Raw genomic sequence first — 24,525 nt, 5'->3', positions numbered from 1 at the left:
AGACTACATAAGGTAACTATTACGAGATGTGATTACTTGGGATGTTTGTACAAGCGTAATTACCGACAAAGTTTCTTACAGCAAGATAATACATTTAATGTACTACATTTGTTCATCTTTCATTCCAGATTTGTTAACCGCGTGCAAGAAAACCAGTAGTAAATATAGATCCATGCGCGATACCGTAGTAAAAAATAAATCAGATAAAATGAGCATAACGATGGGACAATATCGTATCAACAGTATTATGTCTAATATTATATGATGTTGGCTATACGCGTATGACTAATATTTACACAAGTATACTTAGTCATTCTTAAAGTATATCACATGTTTCCGTAATACGCAACGAAAACGCTACGGGAGCTGCCATTATAACACAAGTGTACCACGTTACTTTCTATATGATATGAATTAAATAATTGGAAGAACAAGAAAGAATCCATTCTAGCTGCGAAAAAATAAATTAAAAACTTCGTACTAGCAACCTTGGAAAATACAGCACGGTGGCCATTACTGAAATGGATAAAGTGCATGTTAGTAATTTAATGTACATCATCAAAGTCATCAGAACGCTTTGCGTTCGCTGGATAATAATCTACAAGTAAAGGTCGGGGTCTTTGCCCAATGCCAGAAGGTTGCTGTAATCCACAGCTGCGTTCCTCGTTAGTTAAGACAGCAACGAGAGTCCTGACCACTTGCTCATCCAACTGAGACATTGGCTTACTGGGACTCTTCATACGTCGCAAAAAGAGAGCATTCCACTTTTGTCTGAGATGTAAAAGCAGTTGTGCACCTTCAGGATCCATTTTGAACACTACCCAGTCGTCTAATTTTAATATTGTAGTCCCGTCGTGACTCTCGTCCACTTCGGAGTCAGATTCACTTTCAGGAACGTCTGGAGTAAGGGTGACGTATTGTATGAATCATGGAATTAATTAAAAGATACAATACCTACATTCAGCTTCGTAAAGCACATCCATTGGTAATCTTGCTGGACCGCTGAAAATCGCCACAGTGATGGGATTGACCAAACTGACTGTCTTTACATGACAGAATCTGCCGGAGCGACTCATTTCCTCGTACAATAACCAATCGCTGGGTAAGGTGTCTACATTAGTAGAGTGTGACTGGGCTGACGTCATACGTGGCGATTTTGCAAAATCACGTAACGTTGAAGAGGGATGAAAGAATACCTTGACCTCCTTTCTGAAGTTAACACGGAGTCAAAGAATAAAGTTTGAAAGAATGATGAACAAAGGGATTCAAAGAACAAATAATGTCTTACTGTGTTCTCAGATGAGAGTGTTCTCTGTCGACACGTATCAAGTTTGGATAAAGTCCAGCTGTCAATGCAGCTTTGACTACTGGCCAGCTTTCAGAATTCGAATTCAGATCACGTATGTCGCCGGATCCACGTGCTCTCACAAACCCGGAAGCACGTAACTGACCTAGAAGCTGCGTGCGCATTCCCACCACCATTTCCATGACGGCGGATGAGATAAAGTTTTTTTCACAAAATATACGTTCCCACCCACTCGACCTAGCATTTTGCCAACTTTGAAAAGCTCGCAATAACGCCATGTGATCTGAATAGCTTCCAGCAGCGAATTTCTTGCGCGATACATTGGCAGCACGTTTCTGAGATGGTTGACCAGGTAGAACGAATGGATCTCTAAGAAAAAAAAAACAACTATTGAACCAAGCATTTTCACTGTATCGTACACGCGTAACTTCATACTATGCCATACTTACTTGTAGGCCAAGCAACATACTATAGTCAAAATGGGATCAAGACATTTCAATGTCACAGCGTATAACAGCATCTTCCCAAGTCGTGGCTCCACTGGTAAATCTGAGAGATGAGTTCCCAATTCTGTAAGATCCTCCCATGGATCAAGAGCATCGATAGTTTTTAATAGCTGCACAGCATTTCTCGTGACCACGTTAGATGGTGGTTCTAACGCTCTTTCAAGGTATTCAGCGATCGTTGTGTTCCCTGGTGCCAAGTGTTTAGTATGCAAGCATAATTCTTGCAAGGGCAATCGCAAGATCTCAGGAGTCTGATAAGCCTGCATGCTGTTGTACCGTATTGAAGAAAATAAACGATAGCAAATTCCCTTTTGACATCTACCAGCCCTGCCTTTTCTTTGCTTAGCACATGCTTGCGATATCCAATTGGAACGTAGCATGCATACGTTAGATAAAGCATCGAATGACTTTTCCTTTACCTTTCCTGAATCGATAACGTACACCACGTCATCTACTGTAATACTCGTCTCTGCTATGTTTGTGGATAATATAATCTTTCTAACTCCTTGCGGCATTGGCCGAAATATTCTTTTCTGATCGCAAGTCTGCATGTTTGAGTGCAACATGAAAAGGCTGTACCGAAATCTTTCATTCAGCTTTCTCTCCTCGCCATTGATCTTCTCTCTCATGTTAACAATATCGTCGTAGCCCGGTAAAAACACTAAGATGGATCCCATTGGCATCTTTAAATGAATGTGCAGAATTAAACTGAGCAAGAGATCATAGTCTATGTTCTCATCATTGAACGTATGATGATATACGTCTAACAATAATTTATCATCTTCGGAGAGAGATGCACTATTAGAATTAGTTATTTCATGGTCCTGCACTGTGCAGTCATAGGTCTTCATGTATGCTTCAATTAAGTCAGCGCATTCTGGCTGATTCATGTTTTTTGCCCAATCTAGTGCAGTCCATTCATTTCCGGCACGTATATTTAAATTAGCGCCTAGATTGAGAAGTTGTTCAGTGGTATTTATGCAGCCTCTACCGGCTGCTACCATTAATGGTGTTACGGAAGTCTTTGAGTGCTGATAATCGACAGAAATGTTCTCCGATAAAATAAAATGTAGCAGTTGGGCGAAATTATCTTCCCCACCGCAGAGCCAAGCGTCGGATATGGATTTGTCCATTTCCTCTATTAACCATGGCTCAAGTTCTACTTTCTCCGCAACGGGCTCATTTTGCTGACCAAGAATGGGCGCCGGAAGTAGACATCGTTCAGCACCAGGATTGACCTTTGCATTTTGGGGCTTGTACTGTGTCCAAGACTCCAAGACTTTACGCTGATCCTTCTTGTTTGTCAGTTCTTTCTTTTTTGCTTGCATATCCTTGCTCATGTAACCTGTTATTTTCAATACATCCTCAAGGAAATAGCATTCGACGTCATAAGTTTTGCCGAGAACATTGATAACGGCGCAGTCGTTGAAATATTTCGCAAATATATCTATGTCCATTGTTGCACTCATGAGAATAACTTTTAGTGATTGAAATTTGACCAGAGCGTCTTTTAGTGTTATTAAGAGAAAATCACAGAATCTATCACGCTCGTGAACTTCATCTACGATTATATGGGTTATCATAGCCAAGGATGAATCATCTCCCATTAATGTTCTAAGAAGAACACCATTTGTACAATATGTCAATAGTGTCTTTGGAGATACTCTACTTTCAAGCCTAACTTGGTAGCCAAAGGTATGCCCTATTTTTTCATCTCTCTCAAATGCTACTCTTTCAGCCACCGATACTGCTGATAACCTTCTGGGTTGAGTACAAATTATTCTACAAGTTTGGTTTTTTTGTTGATAATGCTCTAATATATACTGAGGTACTTGAGTCGTTTTGCCGCTACCAGTTTCTCCTGCCAGTATCACAACTTGACTAGAACACAATGCGTGTAAAATTTCCTTACGTGAACTGTATACAGGTAGAGACTTGCGAAATGGCAAAATCTCATGATTAGTTTTCAGGTGCGGTACTTGGGGTATACAATTATTCAGCCTTCCCATTGTTGTAGTATTTGTATTAACTAAAAAAAACGGAAGAATAGTCTCTGTTCTTAATAATGAGAAGAAATCCTATTAATACTTTGTAGTTCTTAGCCTAATACTACTTACCATTAGTATTTACGACTCTTTCCCTTTCTGTTGGAGGAAGCAGATCTTGCCGCTCTTTGTTGCTTAAAGGAAACTTTTGTATCAAATTATAAATACCCTGTCTCGAAGGCCTTTGCAATTTAATTGCAGCATCAGCTTGAATTATAGTAGATCCTTCTCGTTTATATACGGTCAAGAACCTGTTTGCTCCTTTTCTATAAAATTAAGTAACCAAATTGGAGCAATTAAAAAACAGAAACATGTATTTACTTGTAAATGTTGCAAACAACTTACCCACGACTTTTAGACTTCAATCCAAGTTCTCTAGCAAGCTCATGAATGTATGCTCGCTCTTCTGCACTGTAAGATGACGGATACTCTAATTCTCTCTGATCAGGATCTTCCATTAACCGTTTTATTGTTAGGTTTACAGCAATTCTTGTATCTTCGCCAATTGCTGAATGTTTTCGATTTTTACGTCGCGGCATCGTTTATGTCTTTTATCCACTAGTTACTGAAATAATATATATGTTCAATCAGATTCTACAATCCCTTGAGATAATGACAATAAATTCAACCATCAGCAACTAAAATATTTCTCAAGATCAGTTAAATTTTCCGATACAGATAAGTTATAACAGCTATTGTATCAAATATGAAAGAAAAATTATATGGATATTTTGCATGGCACACACATCATTTATTTTTACTCGTAACGGCACGGTTATTACTAAACAATTATTAACAAAATATGTATAACAATGTAAGACATTGTAAGGAAAAATGCAATGCCAAATCTTACCAGCACAACAGGTCAATAAACAATCACCATACTGTTACGATATATGTAGCAATCGGAGTAACTGTACAGTTAGCCGTTTTTTAAGAGTCAAACTAGATGGCAAGTATCGACAGCCGTCAATAAATAGTAGTCAAGTCAGATAATATAGATTTATAGTTATGAAAATGAACTCTACAATGTAAATCAGTATAAACACAGGCCATATGAGCGATTTGGAAAATAATTACGCAGAAGATTAGCAATGTTTTATTCTTTCAAGTAGCGGAGTTCAGTATTAATAATAGAGCTGAATTACCGCCGCAGCGCTGATATCGCACAGTGCTATGGTGACTGAAAAACAATATGTGAAAAGCGCGATTTTGAATGGAGGACACTAGTGCTGGTACATTAATTAATTCTAAAAGCCATACAACAGGTTTGTGAGTCTAAAATGTATTTATGACTTCATTAACAAACCCCCTTTGTTAAGAAATATGATTAGGCAGCCAAACGAGCTTAGCTTGTCGCCCAAATTACACTCTTTAGTTGCCATTATATGGTTTAAGTTCTTGCCTTCAGCGAAAGCTTTTTTAATTCACAAATAAAATGAAATTTAAAAAGCAAATAATATACCAGAGGTAAATATAGTTTACTTAATTTCTATACTTTCTCTCTTTTGATTCGTAGGAACGATAATTTATTCAGCATTAAACAAATAAATGATTATTAAACATATTTGGACTTATAGAAGATGAATACAAGAATTATTTGAAGCCTTCTCGCATTTCCTCTCTCTCTCTCAAATCGTAACAGATCTCAACGTATTCGTTACAGATCGTTACAGATCGTAACTCTCAAAAGGGCATATAAACATAAGACTTTCAGCAAACATACCCTCTTTTGCATTTAGTCACACGAAATCATTCAGCATTGTTTCACGCGACAATCCGTTAATTTTTCATCGAATAGGTATTGTGTTGGCGATGTAAATGTATCTTGTACGCGAGCATCATCGTGTCTCATTTTATCTGTATGCATTAGAGGGAAATGCACCTGTGGTCTCAATAGATAATGCGCTTACAGCGTAATTACAATAATCCACTGACGTATAGAACTACTACATGATTTTCGCACGCAAAACGTATCGAACGATTGATCGAGAATGGATTCCTTACCATATGTTTCATTTAGTCTTTTTCAAGTACTTTTTATATTTTAACCCTCTGCAGCCGACTTCCCCTCTCAGGCACTAAAATATATGGAAAATGGGGAAATCCTGGGCGCAAAAGCTTAATATAAATTGATCTACACTCACATCAGATGCGTATTATGCACATACTTGTTTGTCTCATCCATGGACATTATGGCAAGGATGAATTTATTAACAAGAAAAATTGAAAATAAATTTGTTATCGTTAATATATTCGACGGAGAGCCTAGAGTGCAATTGTTGAGTAATGTACTTGCAGGTGCAACCATCTGATGTTGATAACTTCCTCAAGGCCGCCTCTTTGTAAATAACGAAATTCAGTAACGCAATCGGTCTGTGATATATTGTGGATCGATCATGGGCCGATACCTTCGGAACAGTTCAATGCGTGAACTATGTTTATCTTCAAAATGCAAGTATCTGTTTGATTAATCGTACAGTTAAACTAAATTTAAACGATTAACTATGCTGGTGGAATCGAACCTATATGTATGTATGAGGTCTCTGTTCTGCCACTAGAATCTGTTGAGAATTATGTTAAAATTATTTCAATTAGCATCCTTGATATTTTTAATGAGTTATTAAGTTTCTTTCCTTTTCGGGCATTGTTTTATATTGTTTAAATATACCCCTCCGCCAAATTATGAAATGAGAATTGCTGTCTCGCGACAGATAATAAGAAATTAGTAGCTCATACAAACTTATAAGATGTAACGAGATAAATAAATTTTAGCCTGTTTAATTATTTCCATTTTATTGCATCAAAATGTCAAGTATAATCATCGGTACCAATTCGATTGTTAGAGATTTACGCTTTAGGTCCATGTCACATAGCCGATTTACATTAATCTTAACGCTGATTCACATCGGGCATAAGTCACAGTCGGTACAATAAGATTTAGCTAAAGAACGATGCTATTTTAATTCGAAATTGCAATCGTCTAGTGAAAGCGTTGAGTGTGAAAGTTATTACCATAGATATATAATGATTTTATAATATGCATTATAAAGTTATGGAAAATTATGAATCATAACTCAGGCTACTTTTTCATGTCATTAGCTATCGTTATCTACGCTTAAAGAAAAGTGTGATTAATGATAGATGACATTAATTCGTAATAATGTAATCACGTGCTCCCCACCATTTTCTACCTCCTATATGACATCCCTAAAAAGTACTTGAGGTTATGTGAATTGTAAGAGGAGAAAGATTAAGTGGAAGGTGTAAATGGTTCAAATTGGCATATTGAAGAGATATAATTGTGGCTGAACGAATCAGCCAGATAAGTTGGATCATTTTCCAATGAAAGATAACAGGCTTCATCTCAATCACAGTGAAAATGGTGGTCGCAGGCTTTGTCAAAGCAGCGATACGCCGACTATAATTTAACAAGGAAAAAGTTATTGTTGAATGCCTGCACGCCCACTAGTTTTGATAACATTGGACAGATTTCATAAGTGCAGCATATATGCCACACGCAGGCACAATGAGCATATTACGGAAAAGGTAAATCTTTATTATAGCTTGTTGATGTTCTATATTTGAATTTATTTTGCATCGTTTTTATATATTTTCAGATTGCACGACTTTGATGATGTTCTAAATGGTGAAGAAATAGATATAACCAGTCTTAAACGACTATGTTTCCATGGTATGTACATTGATTTGGACTAATTGTTACATCTTTTGTACAGTTACAAAAATGATAAATAGAACAAATTTTGATATATGACATTTTCCCTTTGTATTTTAGATACCATACATACTTTTCTTAACTTGTAATATTGTTCATTACGTTTAAAGCAATTTTGATTCAGTCGTTGTTGGTATGATCTAATTGATTTTATTAATAGATTAGTATAAAATGCTGAAGTGTAATATTTCGTGGACTTTGTTCTTAAAATAATCTGTGGCCTAAGCTTATCGTAACAGTTTATATAGCTCTTTTTGCGTATAAAACGATTCCTAGCTTTGCTGTAAAAAATATTGTGCTACAATTCATTATGCTTAGAGACTTTGTAAATTTTTGGAAGAATGTTATAGTGATCTGAATTTTGATTGAATTACAGGTGTACCAGATGAAGGAGGCCTAAGACCACTTTGCTGGAAGTTACTATTGAATTACTTACCGTCCACAAGAGCTAGCTGGTCTGAAACTCTCTCACGAAAAAGAGAACTATATAAAACTTTCATTGGTGAGAAACGCAACTGCTCTGAATTTTTGCTTCATGGATAAATTTTATTCGGGGCCATTTAACACTTACTTATTTATCAATAAAAATATACATATCGCTACAGATGATCTCATAGTAATGCCTGGAGAGGCAGATGTGGATGGAGAACGTGTGGATGTCACATTACAAGATCATCCTTTAAACTTAAATCCAGATAGCAAGTGGCAAACATTTTTCAAAGATAACGAGGTTTTACTTCAAATAGATAAAGATGTCAGGTAGCAAATAGTTTCTATTTAATTGATTAATGTAATACAAAAAGTGGCATAGGCATCAATCAAATTTTTATTTTTTTTTTTTATAGGAGACTTTGTCCAGATATATCATTCTTCCAACAAGGTACTGATTATCCCTGTAAAGCTATAGTAAATGTCAGTGGATCAAAACGTCTTCATCGTCGTGTACAACACACTGTACTTCGAAGTGCTAATGTAGAGAGGAAGGGTCTTGGCATAACAAAGGTAAAGAATAAATTTTATTGCTACAAAAATTACATAAACTGTTTTTTTGAAATCTTCATAATTCTTTTTTTCCTGCATTCCCTATTATGGAAAGCAGCAGGTAGAGTATCAGGTTTAGTTCATCAGATGAGTCATAGCAATTAAAACACAATACTGATTCTTTAAAATCTAATACGAACTTATTTTAGATAGCAGTTTCTGTAAGAAAAGCTGTCGAAGATTATGCTCCATTGGCGGAAGGTGGTGAAGCACATTGGGAAGTCTTAGAGCGAATTCTATTCCTCTATGCTAAGTTGAATCCAGGTCAAGGATACGTTCAAGGAATGAATGAAATTGTTGGACCAATATATCATGCGTTTGCTTGTGATCCTGATCATCAGTGGAGAGGTACCCAAATAATAACAAAACATTGAATAATTATGTAATTTCCAAACTATTCACAAACTATTCTGTTTTCAGAACATGCAGAGGCTGACACATTTTTTTGCTTTACAAATCTAATGGCTGAAATTCGTGATTTCTTCATCAAATCCCTTGACGAGGCTGAATTTGGTATTAACTCCATGATGAGTAAATTGACACGACAAGTTAAGGTCAATGATCACGAGGTTTGGCTTCGACTACATCAACAGGAATTATGTCCCCAATATTACAGTTTCAGGTAAAGATTTAAAACTTCAATTAAATACTTGAATAACATTGCCTTCCGACGTACTATCCATATATTATACATTAAGATTTTTTCTTAACACTTGTTGACATTTTGAACTACGTCGGTAATGACGGTTCCTTCTTATACTCTTATTGGAAAGTTCGTTATTTACAGATGGTTAACGCTGCTCCTTTCTCAAGAGTTCCCACTTCCCGACGTTATGAGAATCTGGGATAGTCTCTTTGCCGACGAGAATAGATTCAGCTTTCTCATTCATATCTGCTGTGCCATGATCTTGTAAGTCTTCAAAATTGTTAACGTTAAATAAAAATGTCTTACCTACGTATTCTTAACTTTCAGATTGTTACGAGATCAGTTATTGGCTGGTGACTTTGCCACGAATGTAAAACTCTTGCAGGTAATGACGATACGATTAACAATATAAACTCAAATAAAGCCATACCGACTTCAAAGGGAACTAATAACATGGCATTTCCTTTACCACAGAACTTTCCGTCGATGGATATTCAAATTGTACTCTCCAAAGCAGCGGCATTGGCAGGGAAAACTTTGAATTCTTCTTAACGAATGCCGACTTATATTCTTCCAATTAATGCGATCTTTGAGGTAATATAAAAATAAGAATAATGAATGGATTCGAATTATCCTTGTATATGGTATAAGAGAAGAGAATATAAATTCCAAGCTATATATATATATGTACAATGCGTATCTTGGAGTTCGATGATATTTTTACGGTATTATAGTTCACTAAACTCCGCAATTTATAAAAAATAGTCTAAGCATAATATATAAATTATAAGCCTGCCACATTGCCGAATAATTTCGTCGGGTCGTTAGGCCGGATAAGAAATGTTTAGTAAAAAATCGCAGCTCGATATTTAATCCACAATTATTTTACTTCGATTTAAATTCGAAGATATGTTCTACATATTGTCGCTTAAAGCGTCACATTTGAAGAAGAGTCGAGGAACGACTTTTTTTAATACGATTCAATTAATGAAATGTTTTATATAAATATATATCAGTCCCTCTAGACTACAATTAGATCACTACCATTTGTATACACGACGGATATCGTTGCTGTGAAATTATATTTCATGATCTTATTTTTCTAATGATCTGCGTCATTCATTTTACGTTTTATATAATAAACACTGTTATATTTGCAATCGCCTGCTAATGTCATTAGACCAAATAGTCCTATCAAGTAATCCAAAGTCATTCTTCCTCGTTCATTCAAAGAATATACCATTGTCCTAGAAATAACCACCTGGTACACAGGTGGTTAAAAATTTCTACATTAGTTCCATTGAAAAGGGTCGTGATCTTATGGTTCACAATGTAAAAGAGTCCCCCGAAACTGGAACTGATCTCTGCTCAGACTAAAGAGTACAGATTCATTCCAATCCGTCATAATGAAATTCTCGTTAATTTGTTAAAGTCTGCAGTAACGTTAAAGCCAGGAGTAGTGTGAAAAAAAATCTTTTGTATCAACAATGACAAGCATGAAATTGACAGAACGGATCAATTCCTAGTAAAAATTTCTTTAAATTTCAACAAAATCTACGTAAGCTGATGCAAACAGAATAAGTATTCCCAGCTTGATTCACAAAGGGAATACACGATGATTACTATTAAATTAATAAACCAAATTCGCTCGCGAACTGAATAAACTGAAATACGAGGATTTCATTTCGTGTCATCTTCTCTCAAATGCGATGATTGGACCGAAATCCAAGCGCGGAATACAAATCAGTATACGTTTCTGTTATCTGATTCTATACTATGCACGTAACCTACAAATTCCTGGCAGGTAGCGTGCATACAAATTATCCATATAAAGAAATGAGCGCGAAAATATGAAATGCCAAAAAGTGCCAGAATCAAATTACAAAGACAAAAGATTGTGTAGAATATTAAGTAACACAAAAATTTTGAATAAAAAATACAAGTATAAATCTCCGGCAAGGTCAATAATTTTGGCCCATATGCATTTACAAAAATTGTAGCCCTCGAACCGACAGAGCATTTCCATAGCATATTACCAAAATCAATAAACAACCAAGTTTCTGCTACGTGAAATGAAAAGTGAATAATTAATTATATAACTTTTATTTATATATATTTTTTTTAGAATTTACCTGAGCACCGATGTATGGAAACGCCCACGACCCATGTCGCTATCCTCGATGATCGCTGATTTATGTAGCATTGTGCCTTTAAACCCTCGGTTATATATGTACCGGGGTGTATCCACAGACACGGGCACTGGCTACAATGGATCTCGCGCTTCCAGTCGTTTTATTATTGTCACCCTGTATGCATTTTGTTGGTGCAACAATATCGCTCGCGCGCCACGGCCAAGCGTAGCGAATCGAATCACGCATAGGATATACCAGAAAGGACGAACGAGAGTAGTTCATGGATACGAAGGAGACAACGAGGGAAACGAAGAGGAAGAAGATGGCTGGTAACCTTCTGGATTCTACACCCTTGAATGAAATAGGCATAAAAATGGGCAAGGATCCGAAAAAATGTAATTGCGTGGGTGGACTTTTATGGCGGCTGATTGCTTGATTTATAATCTCACTCGAGCTGCACTCCCGCCGACGGCTGCGTACATGCATATACGATACGCGTGGATGTCCTTTCATACATATACATAAGCTTTTGCAAGTTCCTACCCCATTCGAGAAGACACTCTGCTCCTGGCAATTTTTACCGCTTCTCATTACCTAACCGACCCAATCAAACTACTGATTGAGGAAGATTGCGACAAAAACAGGCCGATAACACGTCTACGATACACGCCCCCGTCGTAAAGCCTGATCCTGCGAAGACTGACTGGGCCTACCAAGCGCCGCTTTTGCTTAATCAGTGATCATGCATTTTACGAGGGTGCAATGAGACGATCGTTATACGAGGATATCATCTATGAACACGTGGAATGGCCGCTATTTATTTTACCTTGATCATTTATTACATTTTACAGTAAATAATTCCACGAAATTTCACATCTGACTTTATTACCGTTTATCATTAGTGGGGTAATACCGATTAAATTAATTCCGCGTGTATATAGCTTTAACTATATCAATGAAAAATTTATTTTTATTTGATGAAATTAATTTTGCAATATTTTTTTCATGTTTCTCGAAACTACCCAAATCGAAGATCAATATTGGATACCGGAAGGGATCATCTCTCGATGAAGATCCAAAGATGGAATTTATATCCCGTTCGATCAAACGTCACGCACCACCATCCCAAGACGTGAAGCATGCTTGCACCTCTATGTATATATAAGGTCCATGCGACCTGCACAGCCTCGAAGTTGACGAATGTGGTAAGATCAACTAAGGGTGACTGGCAGATTGTTCGCCAGCGATCTCAGCGGTGGTCCACACTGGGTAAAGATCGTTCCGACGAACGGATTGATGGATACGAGCCTTAAAGAATGGTCTCAGCCTTTTCTTTATAAACTCACCATGAAGACCCACGTGTCCGCAGAATCTTCGAGTACGTCACGCACAGGCCCAGAAAGGATGCTAAAAGCAAAAAGAGGTTAGAAATTTCATAAAAATCAAACCCAAAATTCGCATCGTGCGTCATTTAATATCTACTCTTAAAATCATTCCAGAGAAAGCAAATGGCCTACCGAGAAGTCATCGAAGCGATTAGTTCGTTGGTGGTCCACGTTTGCCGGTGTCGCATCAAAGATCTTAATCATTTATTTGTATCTGTCCGTCCTCTCAGCATCGGTACCTACCTGCTAGTTCCTCATTGTGTACTCGTCGAATCCTCATGAAGCGACGGCGAGCTTGCGACGGCGTTACAAGACGATTTTATTGGCCGATCTCAAGAGCCCATTACGTAATAACTCTCCGCCATCCGCCATCGATCCTAGATCAACGATAAACGATCGGTAGATACGTACCGTAAGGATCTTTCTTTTGGTGATCGCCGCTGCAAGATGGCATTGATTACCGATCAGGTACCCCACGTATAATACAGCTAAATACAATAACGATTTCTAAATTCCCTAATAGATATACTCGCTCTCTCCCTCTCTGTACCGCGCATATATTTACAGTACTTAAAGAATTTTTCACGCTTCTAATCTATACGTCTTGTTCCCAGTTTCCACTGCAGCGCCATGGACTTTTTGCTTAGTCAGCTGAAAAATCCTGAGAAAATGATGCCAAGCGATATATCCTGCACAAGGCTGCAGGTGATCCATCTCCTGGAGGCCGATGTATGCTTAATACCCAGTTCACACGCAGTCACGTATAACACGCGTGCACGTACTACTTGGTGCAGTGTGTCGGTGAAGAGGATGCACCATGTAAAAGGTTGGGACGGTACTGTTAGAGACTGTACATGGTCCGCGTCCCATATGGATATGTACCTGCCTACATTCCTCCACTAGAATCTTAACGGCTACACGTTTATCTCTCTCGCCATGGTATGGCATTGTGTGTATATCTATAGTTGCGTGTATATATATGCTGCATATAAGATGCATGATGGATACATTAGAGAAGAGGATGGGAAGAAGGTGGAGAATCTCGGATCGGCGCTGTATTAATCTTAAACGCACGTCAATAATCAGACACATTATAGATCCTTGGGATCAATGATAAAAAAAATCTCACCGAGTATATGGGATACGTCACGACGTCATATATCCAGAGCAGGAATGTCACGTGTGAGTCTTTCCTTCCAGAAATCTGGTTTATTGCAGTGTATAGATATATATTTATTTTTTAAATATTTTTACAGCTGGAACTCTTCATAGTACCTGATCATTTTGTTTCAACTCTTTTATTCATCGATATCCAACGTGAGTCATGTATTGGTTAATAATGGTATTCGGTTTTTGTATAGTTAAATGAGCTCTTTTTTTTTAATATTTTTTTTTCTAACGATACATTTTTTTCAGACTGATATCTTTTATCCGGATGCGAATATACTCTGAATGGGCTACGAGATAGAAATACCTAATAAAATATCTCTCTGGACCATAATGAAATCCTCACCCTCACGGTGCAATGGACTCCCTCAAAGTTTAGCTATCTCTAATGAACTGGTAGTCCGTTGGTTAGCAGGCACAGTATGTATGCTTGTACATATGTAGCTACAGGGTGTTAGATAGGGGATTGGCAGCCCGTCGGGCTCCTTCGGTTCTGGAATAGGTAGCTGTATGTACTGATACAAATAAATCCCGTTAGTACTCATGGTAACTGAGTAACTATATATGTAGAATATATAGCGCATATAGCATATAAGCGATGTAAGCCAAAGCCGCTTCGTGTAACGTCAGCCTACCCAGATACAAGGGCTAACGCGATTTTCGCATCTGTGAATATTTGCCCGTAGCTAGTATTAACGTGGTAGGTCATATACCAGGGACGTGTACGTACATATGCAGATCGGGTGGACCGTGTTCTCTTTGGGTGGAATTCGGCTAAACCATACTGCTGGTATATGTACGCTGCACTGCGCATGCGCACGGATCTAATACGAAGGGTTGTCAGGTTGTTAGGTTAGGTCCTAGGGTGTTCATGCCGTTTCTTCACGTTCTGGGGGAACTGGGAATTTACATTTTTACGGGATTATACGGGGGGTTGGACTCCTACCCGCTAAGGGATTAACGTTAACAGTTACAACTGTAATAATAGATTTGAGGGTGGTGTTGAGAATTTCATTGGGGTGAATGGCTGGTGGGGGTTGCAAAATAGGCTTTTTTTTTTTAGAGACGTGGCTATTGTAATCCTTTCTAGAGATAGTGAAAAAAAAAGACAGTAATGGGCTTTTATGTCATTTTTGTTTTAATTGGCCATATGGTGGGTTTGGGGGCAGTTTTGTTTTTAATGATGGTGTTTGACAATTTATTTTATGTGTAGGTATGTTTGGATTTAAATATCATGTAAAAAGCGGGTTTTTAAAATATACAAACTATATTGTTATTGGTAGGTAGTTTAGGCGAATACACCATAGCCATACTTGGCGTGTATAAATAACGTCTCTAGGGATATTTGAATTAGCCAGATCGTTGATCCTGTAATTCTCTCTGATCCTTGCCATCCCCTTTTCACCCCATAGTAGGGTAAATCCTACCGTGTGTCACATGTCGCCCGATACACAGTACAAGATCATTTCTGGTCATTTAACAAGGTACGTTCACCAATTGATTTGAAATTGTAAGAAAAGAAGGTATAAGGTATATTGAAAAAGTTTTTTTCTTTTTTTTAAATTCTTTTTCTAAAGAATTTTTTACACCGTTACGTCGACGTTAATCAGCGCGATCAAGCCAAAAGATCAAAGGTCCTTCCTTACCACGAATGGTAAATTGCATGCAAATGAAAATGGAAGAAAAAAAAAAGAGTTCAAAATTTCTCCGACCCTTTCGTTCCTTCCTTTCTTTTATATCTTTCCTGTGCCAAAGACGAATTTCACCCACAAATTATTCGGTTGTACGATTTAAAAGAGAGGCCGAAGAGGGTGAAAGTCCATGGACCACAGCATCCGTTATTGCCTTACAGATTACGCGAAAGCTCTTATCAAGGAAATTTACAATCAATGGAAATTGCTTATTTCTCACATTTTTACCAATAGACGTACTTTTCTTTTATAATCAACGATATATGATACTTCTGTGCGGATTATATTTTATTTTCAATAGTGAAGATCTTATTCGCACTTGACATTTTTTATGGGGATGGTCCAGTGGAGGTACGAGTACAAGGGGGGTACTATTCATGATCTGCAAATTTCGGATCAGTCAGTGTATTGTTTTAAAGACAGTGAATGGCGACAATAGAAGCCAGCAGCCACGCAGGGTGAAACGTTCGAGCCAGTCTGTAACGGGATTATAAGGGTTGCTAAGAAGAGAAACGCAGAACGCAGCATAGGGGTGGACCTGATCGAGGGTGCGGACAAGTGGACCGAATAATCTTGACAGGGAGGTGCGACGGCCTCGAGGGACGCTTGACGACTAATTCAATTCTTAATGGATCGCTGGATTTGCTTTTGAAAACCTGCCAAAAAACCGCACCGATCAAAGGAATCTCTCATTTTTTTCAATTTGGACAATAATTTTCAATTTTTCATTTCCGTACACCCTTTTCTTCCCTACCCACTTACACAAAATCACCAAAAATTCTTCATACTGTCAGCATCTAATAAAATTTTGGAAAAATTTTCTGACGTCTCAACATTTTTATTGCATTTTTAAAGGGATGAAAATATTGATTTTTTTTTTTTTCCTTTTAATTGCGATAACCACAGTGCTGTATACTGTGTGACCCCTTTTTAATTTCGCCCCAATTTGACGTCCCTGGTATTTTTATTGCAAATTAAATAGAATCGCGGCTTTTCCCATTGAAATTCAAAGAGCGGGTTCTTTTTATACCCAAAACAGAACGCCCTGTGCTGCCTACACACATGTCCTGGTCCCTTGTGTAACCGTCAATGAATGCTCAAAATATTCTAGTGGTGCTAGCCCTTTGAGTACGTTGCAATGCTATTCATAAATCTGTCGTCGTACCTAATGACTGAAATTATCACTGGAGAAATTATGGGATGATATGAGTTCGGGGAGTACGTGTACGAATGTGAGTGCGTGTTGTGTATATCTATATATATACATATTTAGGGGATGCTTGTCGACGAATCGAGTACAGGGGGTGCATATTTAGCAATTATTCAACATTGTAACCAAAGGTATGCGTATGTGATATGTGGCAATAATTTCAATTCGCAGAAATCGTGCCTTCTTTTAAAATTGACACAAAAATAGGAAATTTGATAGGAATTTGAAAAATTTGCATAAATTTATTTATCTCTGGATATTTTTATCTATTTTATTGAACGCTAGATGCTGCACAGTCGTATAAAAAATTAAGAACTCTATTTCAACGTGTTTTGTTGCTTTGTCAGTTCAAGGGAGTCAAAAGTCAGAAGCATATATATTACATATATGTCTATAGATAAGACACTCGCGTTTGTCTGCGCGATGGTATCTAAAAAATAGTAAACTGGTACAGAAGAATTAGTTCATTATTATGCCTACAAAGTCGACTAAACATTTTGAAAAAAAAAATTAATAAAAAAAAAATATAAGTTTCTGACTTAATACTATTGGCATTCACATGTAATTACGTAACACTATTTTTCCATATACATATTTTGTCCATTGATTTAATAATTTTTGTAAAGTATTTCGTTACGTCCCAAAAAATAAACATATCAGCATATACAAAGAATTTCGAAAATATTTCACAGAAAAACAAAGTCATGTACCACCAGATTACCGGTACATAATATTTTTCGAATATATAAATTAAAATAAAAAAATGGTTCCATTGTTAACTGCACCAAGTCACCGGAACTAAGGTATTCCGTCTGCGTAGCTTTGTCAGGAGGGTTAGGTGTGTTTGCGATTTGGGATTCGCGAATCTGCCCGGGGACAAAAGAGAAGAGGAGCAGAAGGGAGGTGAGCGTGAGGAGTCTATGGGAGGAGAGGGTGGTTTAGCAAAGAGTAGGGAGTGGGCGAGGGGAAAGGGGGGTGGACAACCATATATATGTATATACACAGGATGCGTAGCACTAGCCTGCGCAACATGGCGGATTGGCAAGAGGGTTGGTCCGGAGTGTACGACGGCTGATCAGGGAGGCAGAAGAATGAAATGATCGAGTTATGCCTGATTGCCGCTTGTTGTTCCAGGTCGATAAACCGAACCGAAGCCCAGTGGGTTCTGTCCTGTTCTACCCAATTTTACGTATCCGCCAGGCGCCATAGGTCTCTCCTTCCACCCCGTTGTACCTATATCCCACCTCCAGGCTGTAACGGGCTAGGCCTACGTTATCCAATTACTGGTACCGGATAGACGGTAAATCGTCAGGTGAGTTTGGCTCGTCCTTTTCTTTTGTGACAGTATAAAAGTTCCTATGGTGACCAAACATACTGATATGTTCTTGTAATACGAAAGAGATGCATATAAAAAAATAATTTTTTTTTTCTTTTTTATTATACGCCATCTTCAATGCATCTCATCATTCGTTGACTTTCTTCCTGGAATTGATCTATTGATCGATCTCGAGTCTTTACTTTTGCTCGTAGATTTCGTAATCGTTGCTGGTAATACGCTGAGGCCAAGACCATGAGGAATGTAGAATGTAGAAGAGAAAGGAAAATACAGTATTGTACGTTTTCTATGGTATATTCATACGTATTGTGAACTAGCTTCACGCGCATTGCTTCGCAAGGTAGATGGACGGGTCGTCGGTATAGGTGGACACTGTAATCGGTAACCGATACAACAGGATCGGCCGTAGCCACCTGGTACGTGTGGTACACGTATGTTTCTCATATGCAAGGCCAATCATATTTGCTGACACGTCATTTTTATTCGTATACGTTATATTTATATAGAGGTTCGAATACCCTATTCTTCGTGTACCTTAATGTTCTACCTTACCGACAGTTCTACATTAACCGCTACTGCGAATTAGTTATATGATTTTTTATTTTAAGTAAAATTAGAAAAATAGACAAAATTCGTGTGCCGGGTGTACACGTCAACCCGGTTCTTCGTTAGGGTTTGGACTGGTTTCTGCGGTTTTACTCTTTTACGATTTTTGCCACTTGTTGGATCAATCCTATTAGGATTACCCAGTGTCCACTGGTTCTTCCTTGTATCTTGGTTAATTTACTGTGTAACGGTGCACTACGCGGAGATTGAGTTAACGTTAAGATTAAATTGGATTTCGGTTTTGCTCTGGCCTTGCTGAAACTTAGTCATCCGACAAGACCCTTCTAATCCATTTAAGGTGGTGGCAGCCTGGTGACTCTCGTCAATGTCGACAGGGTAGAGTTCAGAATCGGTGAGTTTGTTAGCCCGTGAATTCTGTCTTTGATATTTAAAAGAATCTCTTTAAAAATTTTTTTTCTTTTATCTTTTCTTTCATCTGTCTTCATTTTCCCTTCCTCCCCTCTTCATTTCTCTGTCAGGAAATACAAGCGTCAGCGGCGTTTCCTGTTTGTCAAAGCCGCCGGCATAAACATCCTCGCGAGCTGGTCGGACCGTGCTGAGGACGGGCGTCGGCCGTGGACACGCCCAGCGTCGCGACGCTTTTATCGATCAAACTGTCGTCTACCCAGAGCGTCCATTTTACTTTTACGTGAAAACTCAGCAACGGCAACCACCGACTTTCTCCTTTCTCTCCGGATTCATTTTGACAAATAATTTTTAGCTCCTTATCAAACGAGTCCAAAAATCTCTCTAGTTACCGAAGAGGATCACGGGTATATGAATCTCAAGATTTTAACCCGGGATATTCGATTAATGGCATAATTAAGGAATTTTTCTTTGGTTATTTCTCTCGCCGGATTCACTATATACCACATGAGTTAGGGTTAGGTGCGCCATTGGACCAAGCTTATAGAATCGTATATCTTTCTACAGTGGCTTATCATATTTATGGGAGCCACTGAAAGCGCACGACATGGAAACCGCATCTGTCCGCGTGCATATTTTTAAATACCAATTCACTTTGCGATTCTACCAACCTGACTCCTCGCCATCGGCAGTCACGAGGCTTAGCAATTTACAGGCCACCGTATGTGAATTGATCTGAGCTTCGCCTGTATTTAAATTACCTTACGAATAATGTTTTCTTGGGCTATGTAAATAAATGTGCATTCTCGTCATTAAAACGAACGATAAAAAAGTCGATTAAAAAAATACAAAAAATCCACTTATAATTTATGCAAAAAAATAATATCGACCGTTATCGTTTACCAAACTATTCGTATACGTAGCAACAACGAGCGTGCATAATACAGAAAAACATTATGAATAATAATGAACAAAAATATAATTTTTTCAATAAATGCTTTGCAAGCCTAGTCTTTATAGTACGAAAATAAAACAAATCCATTTATAATGGCATCCAAGGGACAGAAAAATTACGTTTTACTAAACGGATGACGTAATAAGCAAAATTAAAATTTTTAGGGATACTTACTTTCTAACCAAACTTATAAAGGGAGAAGCAGAATGCAATATGCAGTCGGTCGTTATAAGTGGTCGTAATTACCAGACTCCACTATATATTACTACCTACTGCTATCGGATTCTCCCTGGCAAGAAGACTATGTCAGAAATGACGCTTTTGCTCTTGCAGGTATAAAAATAATTATTGACTCTCACCTGTATTGAATATTCAATCCATTTGATTTCTCTATAATATAAGGGTGGCCGATGGCAGACTGCCCCTCGTCAAGAGTCGCACGAGCACTGAATTCGTTGATTCGAAAGAAATAATCGGATTAGCGTTTAATACTACCACGAGCCTCGGGGTTGTTCATTGCAAGTGGTGACTCTCATATATATACATATCTATACCTATATATAATATAGCTATAGCTAGAGGTATAACCTTGGTCTATTTAGCCTCGTCCCGGTGAACAATACAGTCCGTAGGGGTTGAAATCGCATTGGAACCCCGCAACTGCCACGTGGCCCCTATTACATAACATTAGACTTACACCCTCTTTAACCACCCCTACGATTCTAGAACAGGACGCTTCCTGACTCTCTTCTGAGTCCAGAATTCTGAACCTGATCCCACGCGAGCTTCTCGAGCGTGATTGTTCACGATTCGCACGCCCTTAGTCAAATTTTACCCGTCGCCATAACGTTACCTAACCTCGTGGTCACCAATACAGAATAGATATTGGGCATGGTGAAAGATCAAGGGCTGATATAAATTCGCAGGAGCCGCTAAGCTCAGCAATGGTCCATGGGAACAGGTTGTAAGCACGGTGCTCAGGTGCCTCGTAAAATCCATCAAAGACAATTAACCACTCTGATCTGAATTTTTCCTAGAATTTAATACTAAGGGCGCGTAATTATTTCACGAAATTAGCCTATTAACACGTCACTTTATCTTTAATTAGACTGTACTCACTTTTTTGTTGAATCTGTTCGTTGTACGAGAAACACGGCTGATTGCACGTCACTGTACATATTATATGTTTTTTTCAGTGTCATCTCTATGAAGTATTCGGATAGATTAAACGGCACTATCTCTATCAGGGCTATTTGACGACGCTTATATGTTTCAAAAACCAGAATTTTCGTTTCCCGATGCGAATGTGTTGATGTAAACAAAGCAGAACCGTCCGTTTTGAGCCGTAACGGACGACCCGTCTAAAAAATGGTATGAGGTTGACGTTTTTATCCCATAGATGGCGCGCAAGTCTCGCGGTCAACGATGTGTCGTTTTAATCGAGTCACGATCCTCCAGAGAAAAGATTTTTCTATGGGCTTCGGGACAGGAACGCGTTATCAAAACTAAACCAGCTGATATTCTTTGGTCGTTCAGTGGACCTCTTCGTGCAAGAGATCATCGTGGATCTTTGAAATTCTTCCGAGTCTCTTTAACCTCAAACGAACATTCCGGGCTAGTCTCGCGCCTTACGGGATCTAGAGTGAATGTTGGGTAGGTGGATTTTGTGAGGTTAGGTTACCTACAGTTTTGATGATAACGAGCGGATTTGCAATCACGGTTACATTGTGCGATCCTGCTGTTAGCTAACTTCAAGAGGGATGAAACTCAGACGCCTGAGATCACAGAGCAGGAAGCTGAGCATGATGGCGCACGCGGTGGAGTATGAGGAGACTTCAGACGAGGGTAGCGAGTGGAAATACGAAAATTACGTGAGTGTAATATTCACAGGATTTACAATGTACGTAGGATACATACCATTATGACTCGTATCACGAATTCTTTTGACAGACTGTTAATTATACTGAAAAAATATCGAATTGAAAAATATACGTAAAAGTCAGCATCGTTGTCACAAACAGTATTCAATTATTTACATATCCGGTAAACTATTTTATTATACGACAGCCTGTATAATATTGGATACTGTGTACCGTGGTATTAACATTTTTTTTAATTCCTGATATGTTGGCTTCACTCGCCACAGGTGTCACGGTAATGTTTACCGAAAAGAGACGGGAGCGTCATTCAAAGTGAAGTATAAGTAGTGAAAAAAAATGCGATGAATGATAAAAAAAAATATGAACGAAGAACAGGAATATACAGTCAAGGGATGTTCGTTCGACGGATTTTCCGTGTGTTTGCACAGCAGGCGGCTAGACTGAGCAAGTGACATGTCATGCCGCTTTCTCGAATTTGTATTCTTTTATACGATATTCGGGTGACAACAATATGTCGCTCTGAAACGTGGAAGAGGAAACGTACTCTGGGCCATAGGTGGTGTCGTTACCAGGGAGGGTAGATGGCTCGTTCGAGGGTTGTAGAACGCATGGGCGTGTCGAATGCGTATGCGAACAGGTCAACCCCCTTTATCATGATAATGTGACGTGTGATCGCGTTTTGAATACGCAGCGCATTACTCTAGTAAAGCTCAGGATGGTAATGGTAAAATTTAGTAAAATTCAAGGAAATTCAAAATATATTTTGCTCATTTGCAATTCTCTTGCTGCCCACTTAAAATTCGTAAAATTTACAATTGAAAGGCGTCCAGCGTAAGCTTGGCCAAGGTGATTAATTTATCAAAATTATTTATTCCCCGATTACGCGACAAATAAATACGTAACTTTTTACGCGATAAGTGATATCACCTAATAAAATGATTTTTTTGTATCAGCAGTTCACAAATTGCTGTCCGATCCATCCTCACCAAGATGCTCCCATAGATCATCCCAGTGGAAGATGCTGGAGACATTTTTGGAGAGTTCGCATTGTTCACTGGAGAAATACCGGCAAAGGAACCCTGGGGTTTGCACGAGTCTCTCGGAGTGTCCCTTGGATGTCCTGCAAGGACCTTTGTCCAATGACCACTACACCATTCGAATAATTCGACTCCCATTTTTCTCGCATTATACTGGGTAAGCGTTACTAATGGCCACCATGGACCACTCATCCTATCCGATCCCTCCTGCCTATGTGACATATGCACGTAGGAGCATATAAAGAGTATAGCACGTGTAAATACATATAGGCGTGTGCTCATATTCAACAATCGGATACGTATAACCAGGTATTTATTCAACGCAACTAATTTTTCACGCCAAACCGCCGTTTTCTCTTTTTTATTTCTAACACCACCTTTTTGCTTACAGAAGTACTCAGCGACGACTATAAATCGTAAAAATTTTATACGATCCACTATTACGTTTGCCAAACAATGCAGTCGCAGAACCGAACACCGATTGGCCGGAAGAATTCAAAATTTTTTTCTCTCCTTTTTTCGCTGTTAACAATTTCTACGCCATAGGAAAACTTAATGCTGGTGAGAATGCTCGGTGAGATGTAACGTGTAGCTATTTGATTTTTTGTCATCTCGTTTCTTTTAGGAAAAGAGATATCCCTGAGAAAGATATACCTTTTGGTGTCTAAGAGTGGGCATTTTCTCTCATTGAAAACAGGACCACTGAGGGCTGTCATGGGACGAGGGCAAGGAGGAGGGTGGTTTGTCAGGTGTGAAGTGTACGCCGTGTCAGTGAGAATAAGGATAAAAGAAAAGGGAAAAGGAGTCAGAGACGAGTCAAGGACCCCCGGGGTGCAACAAGATGCAGATGCACTTTTGCCCGAAGCTCCGAAGGGAAAGGTCTGGCAAAGAATCGCTAAAATATTTGTCTTCCGTTACGAATGTTTCTCTAGCCCTGTATTCCAAGCGGTCCTCCGTACAGGACTGTATGTATCCAGAGATTACATAATATCCCACAACGGCAACTTGAGTGCCCTGCACAATTTGCCCAAGATTTTTGTCGATACAAGATGGGAAACGTTAAAGGTATCTTTTTCAATTTATAATAATATTTTTTAAAAAATTCATATTCATCCTGGCATCTCACTCTCCTAGGTACGCATACCTATCCCAAGGGTTAGACTGCAGTAAAGATGGAGAAAGGGACAGACAAGATCATGCAGCTTGTATAGAAAGGCAACATGCACGTATATAGCGGGTGTCGAAAATATATGTGAGTAGGACATACATGGATACACACATGGCCTGCCTGTGGAGAGGATCCCAGTGATAAAAGGCGTTAGTCCATTCCGGGATGATTTATGTGTCGGCGCGGCAGAAATACAAACAGGTGCCCGAACCCCCTCGAGAACCGAAACTCATCCAAATAAAAAGGGGAAATAAAATATATCTAGGCGTAAATATAAATGGGAGGGGGCCCTTCTCTCTCCCCCCCCCCCCC

The 24,525-nt window shown here is 38.5% G+C and overlaps 3 protein-coding genes and 1 long non-coding RNA gene across 6 annotated transcripts in view; 3 read left to right on the top strand and 1 right to left on the bottom strand.

The window, feature by feature from the left end:
* Positions 1 to 71: 71 nt before the first annotated feature.
* LOC107268286 (probable ATP-dependent RNA helicase YTHDC2) lies at positions 72 to 4,995 on the bottom strand. 2 transcript variants are annotated; one of them, XM_015740915.2, is made up of 7 exons: positions 4,711 to 4,995; positions 4,203 to 4,422; positions 3,930 to 4,123; positions 1,756 to 3,841; positions 1,289 to 1,675; positions 959 to 1,209; positions 72 to 898 (listed from the first exon to the last, which is right to left on the bottom strand). In XM_015740915.2, the coding sequence occupies exons 2-7, from the start codon at positions 4,394 to 4,396 to the stop codon at positions 546 to 548; spliced, it is 3,465 nt and encodes a 1,154-aa protein (XP_015596401.1). In that variant the 5' UTR covers positions 4,397 to 4,422; positions 4,711 to 4,995; the 3' UTR covers positions 72 to 545. The 2 variants fall into 2 exon arrangements, with proteins under 2 accessions (XP_015596401.1, XP_015596402.1); XM_015740916.2 differs by lacking the exon at positions 4,711 to 4,995 and adding an exon at positions 4,604 to 4,705.
* Positions 4,996 to 7,079: 2,084 nt separating this feature from the next.
* Positions 7,080 to 10,387, top strand: LOC107268289 (TBC1 domain family member 13). 2 transcript variants are annotated; one of them, XM_015740921.1, is made up of 11 exons: positions 7,080 to 7,406; positions 7,478 to 7,551; positions 7,970 to 8,095; positions 8,199 to 8,352; positions 8,439 to 8,595; positions 8,693 to 8,695; positions 8,784 to 8,982; positions 9,055 to 9,256; positions 9,422 to 9,544; positions 9,608 to 9,665; positions 9,755 to 10,387. In XM_015740921.1, the coding sequence occupies exons 1-11, from the start codon at positions 7,369 to 7,371 to the stop codon at positions 9,830 to 9,832; spliced, it is 1,212 nt and encodes a 403-aa protein (XP_015596407.1). In that variant the 5' UTR covers positions 7,080 to 7,368; the 3' UTR covers positions 9,833 to 10,387. The 2 variants fall into 2 exon arrangements, with proteins under 2 accessions (XP_015596407.1, XP_015596408.1); XM_015740922.1 differs by lacking the exon at positions 8,693 to 8,695.
* A 2,533-nt stretch (positions 10,388 to 12,920) lies between these two features.
* Positions 12,921 to 14,483, top strand: LOC107268269. The gene is made up of 4 exons (XR_001537775.2): positions 12,921 to 13,265; positions 13,412 to 13,979; positions 14,054 to 14,114; positions 14,214 to 14,483. It is a non-coding gene; the product is annotated as an uncharacterized LOC107268269 (long non-coding RNA).
* Positions 14,484 to 23,978: 9,495 nt separating this feature from the next.
* The window catches only part of LOC107268266 (LIM/homeobox protein Awh), an 8,993-nt gene continuing 8,446 nt past the window's right edge, over positions 23,979 to 24,525 (top strand). The window contains exons 1-2 of the mRNA XM_025085578.1: positions 23,979 to 24,110; positions 24,180 to 24,297. The gene's annotated coding sequence lies outside the window, so the exon portion shown is untranslated. The remainder of the gene's footprint in view (positions 24,111 to 24,179; positions 24,298 to 24,525) is intronic.

The sequence above is a fragment of the Cephus cinctus genome, unplaced genomic scaffold (assembly GCF_000341935.2).
Source record: "Cephus cinctus unplaced genomic scaffold, Ccin1 Ccin1_scaffold0508, whole genome shotgun sequence".
NCBI classification, from domain to species: domain Eukaryota; kingdom Metazoa; phylum Arthropoda; class Insecta; order Hymenoptera; family Cephidae; genus Cephus; species Cephus cinctus.
This window is presented reverse-complemented; position numbering and strand designations above follow the sequence as displayed.

Bases quoted from the DNA above. Each gene is read 5' to 3' on its own strand.
- LOC107268286 (XM_015740915.2), bottom strand. From the start codon at position 4,396: ATGCCGCGACGTAAAAATCGAAAACATTCAGCAATTGGCGAAGATACA. The intron at 1,676-1,755 runs GTAAGTATGGCA...TTTTTTTCTTAG, and splicing joins GTATGTTGCTTGGCCTACAA to AGATCCATTCGTTCTACCTG. The intron at 899-958 runs GTAGGTATTGTA...CCCTTACTCCAG, and splicing joins TGTGCTTTACGAAGCTGAAT to ACGTTCCTGAAAGTGAATCT.
- LOC107268289 (XM_015740921.1), top strand. From the start codon at position 7,369: ATGCCACACGCAGGCACAATGAGCATATTACGGAAAAG. The intron at 7,407-7,477 runs GTAAATCTTTAT...ATATATTTTCAG, and splicing joins ATGAGCATATTACGGAAAAG to ATTGCACGACTTTGATGATG. The intron at 7,552-7,969 runs GTATGTACATTG...ATTGAATTACAG, and splicing joins TAAACGACTATGTTTCCATG to GTGTACCAGATGAAGGAGGC.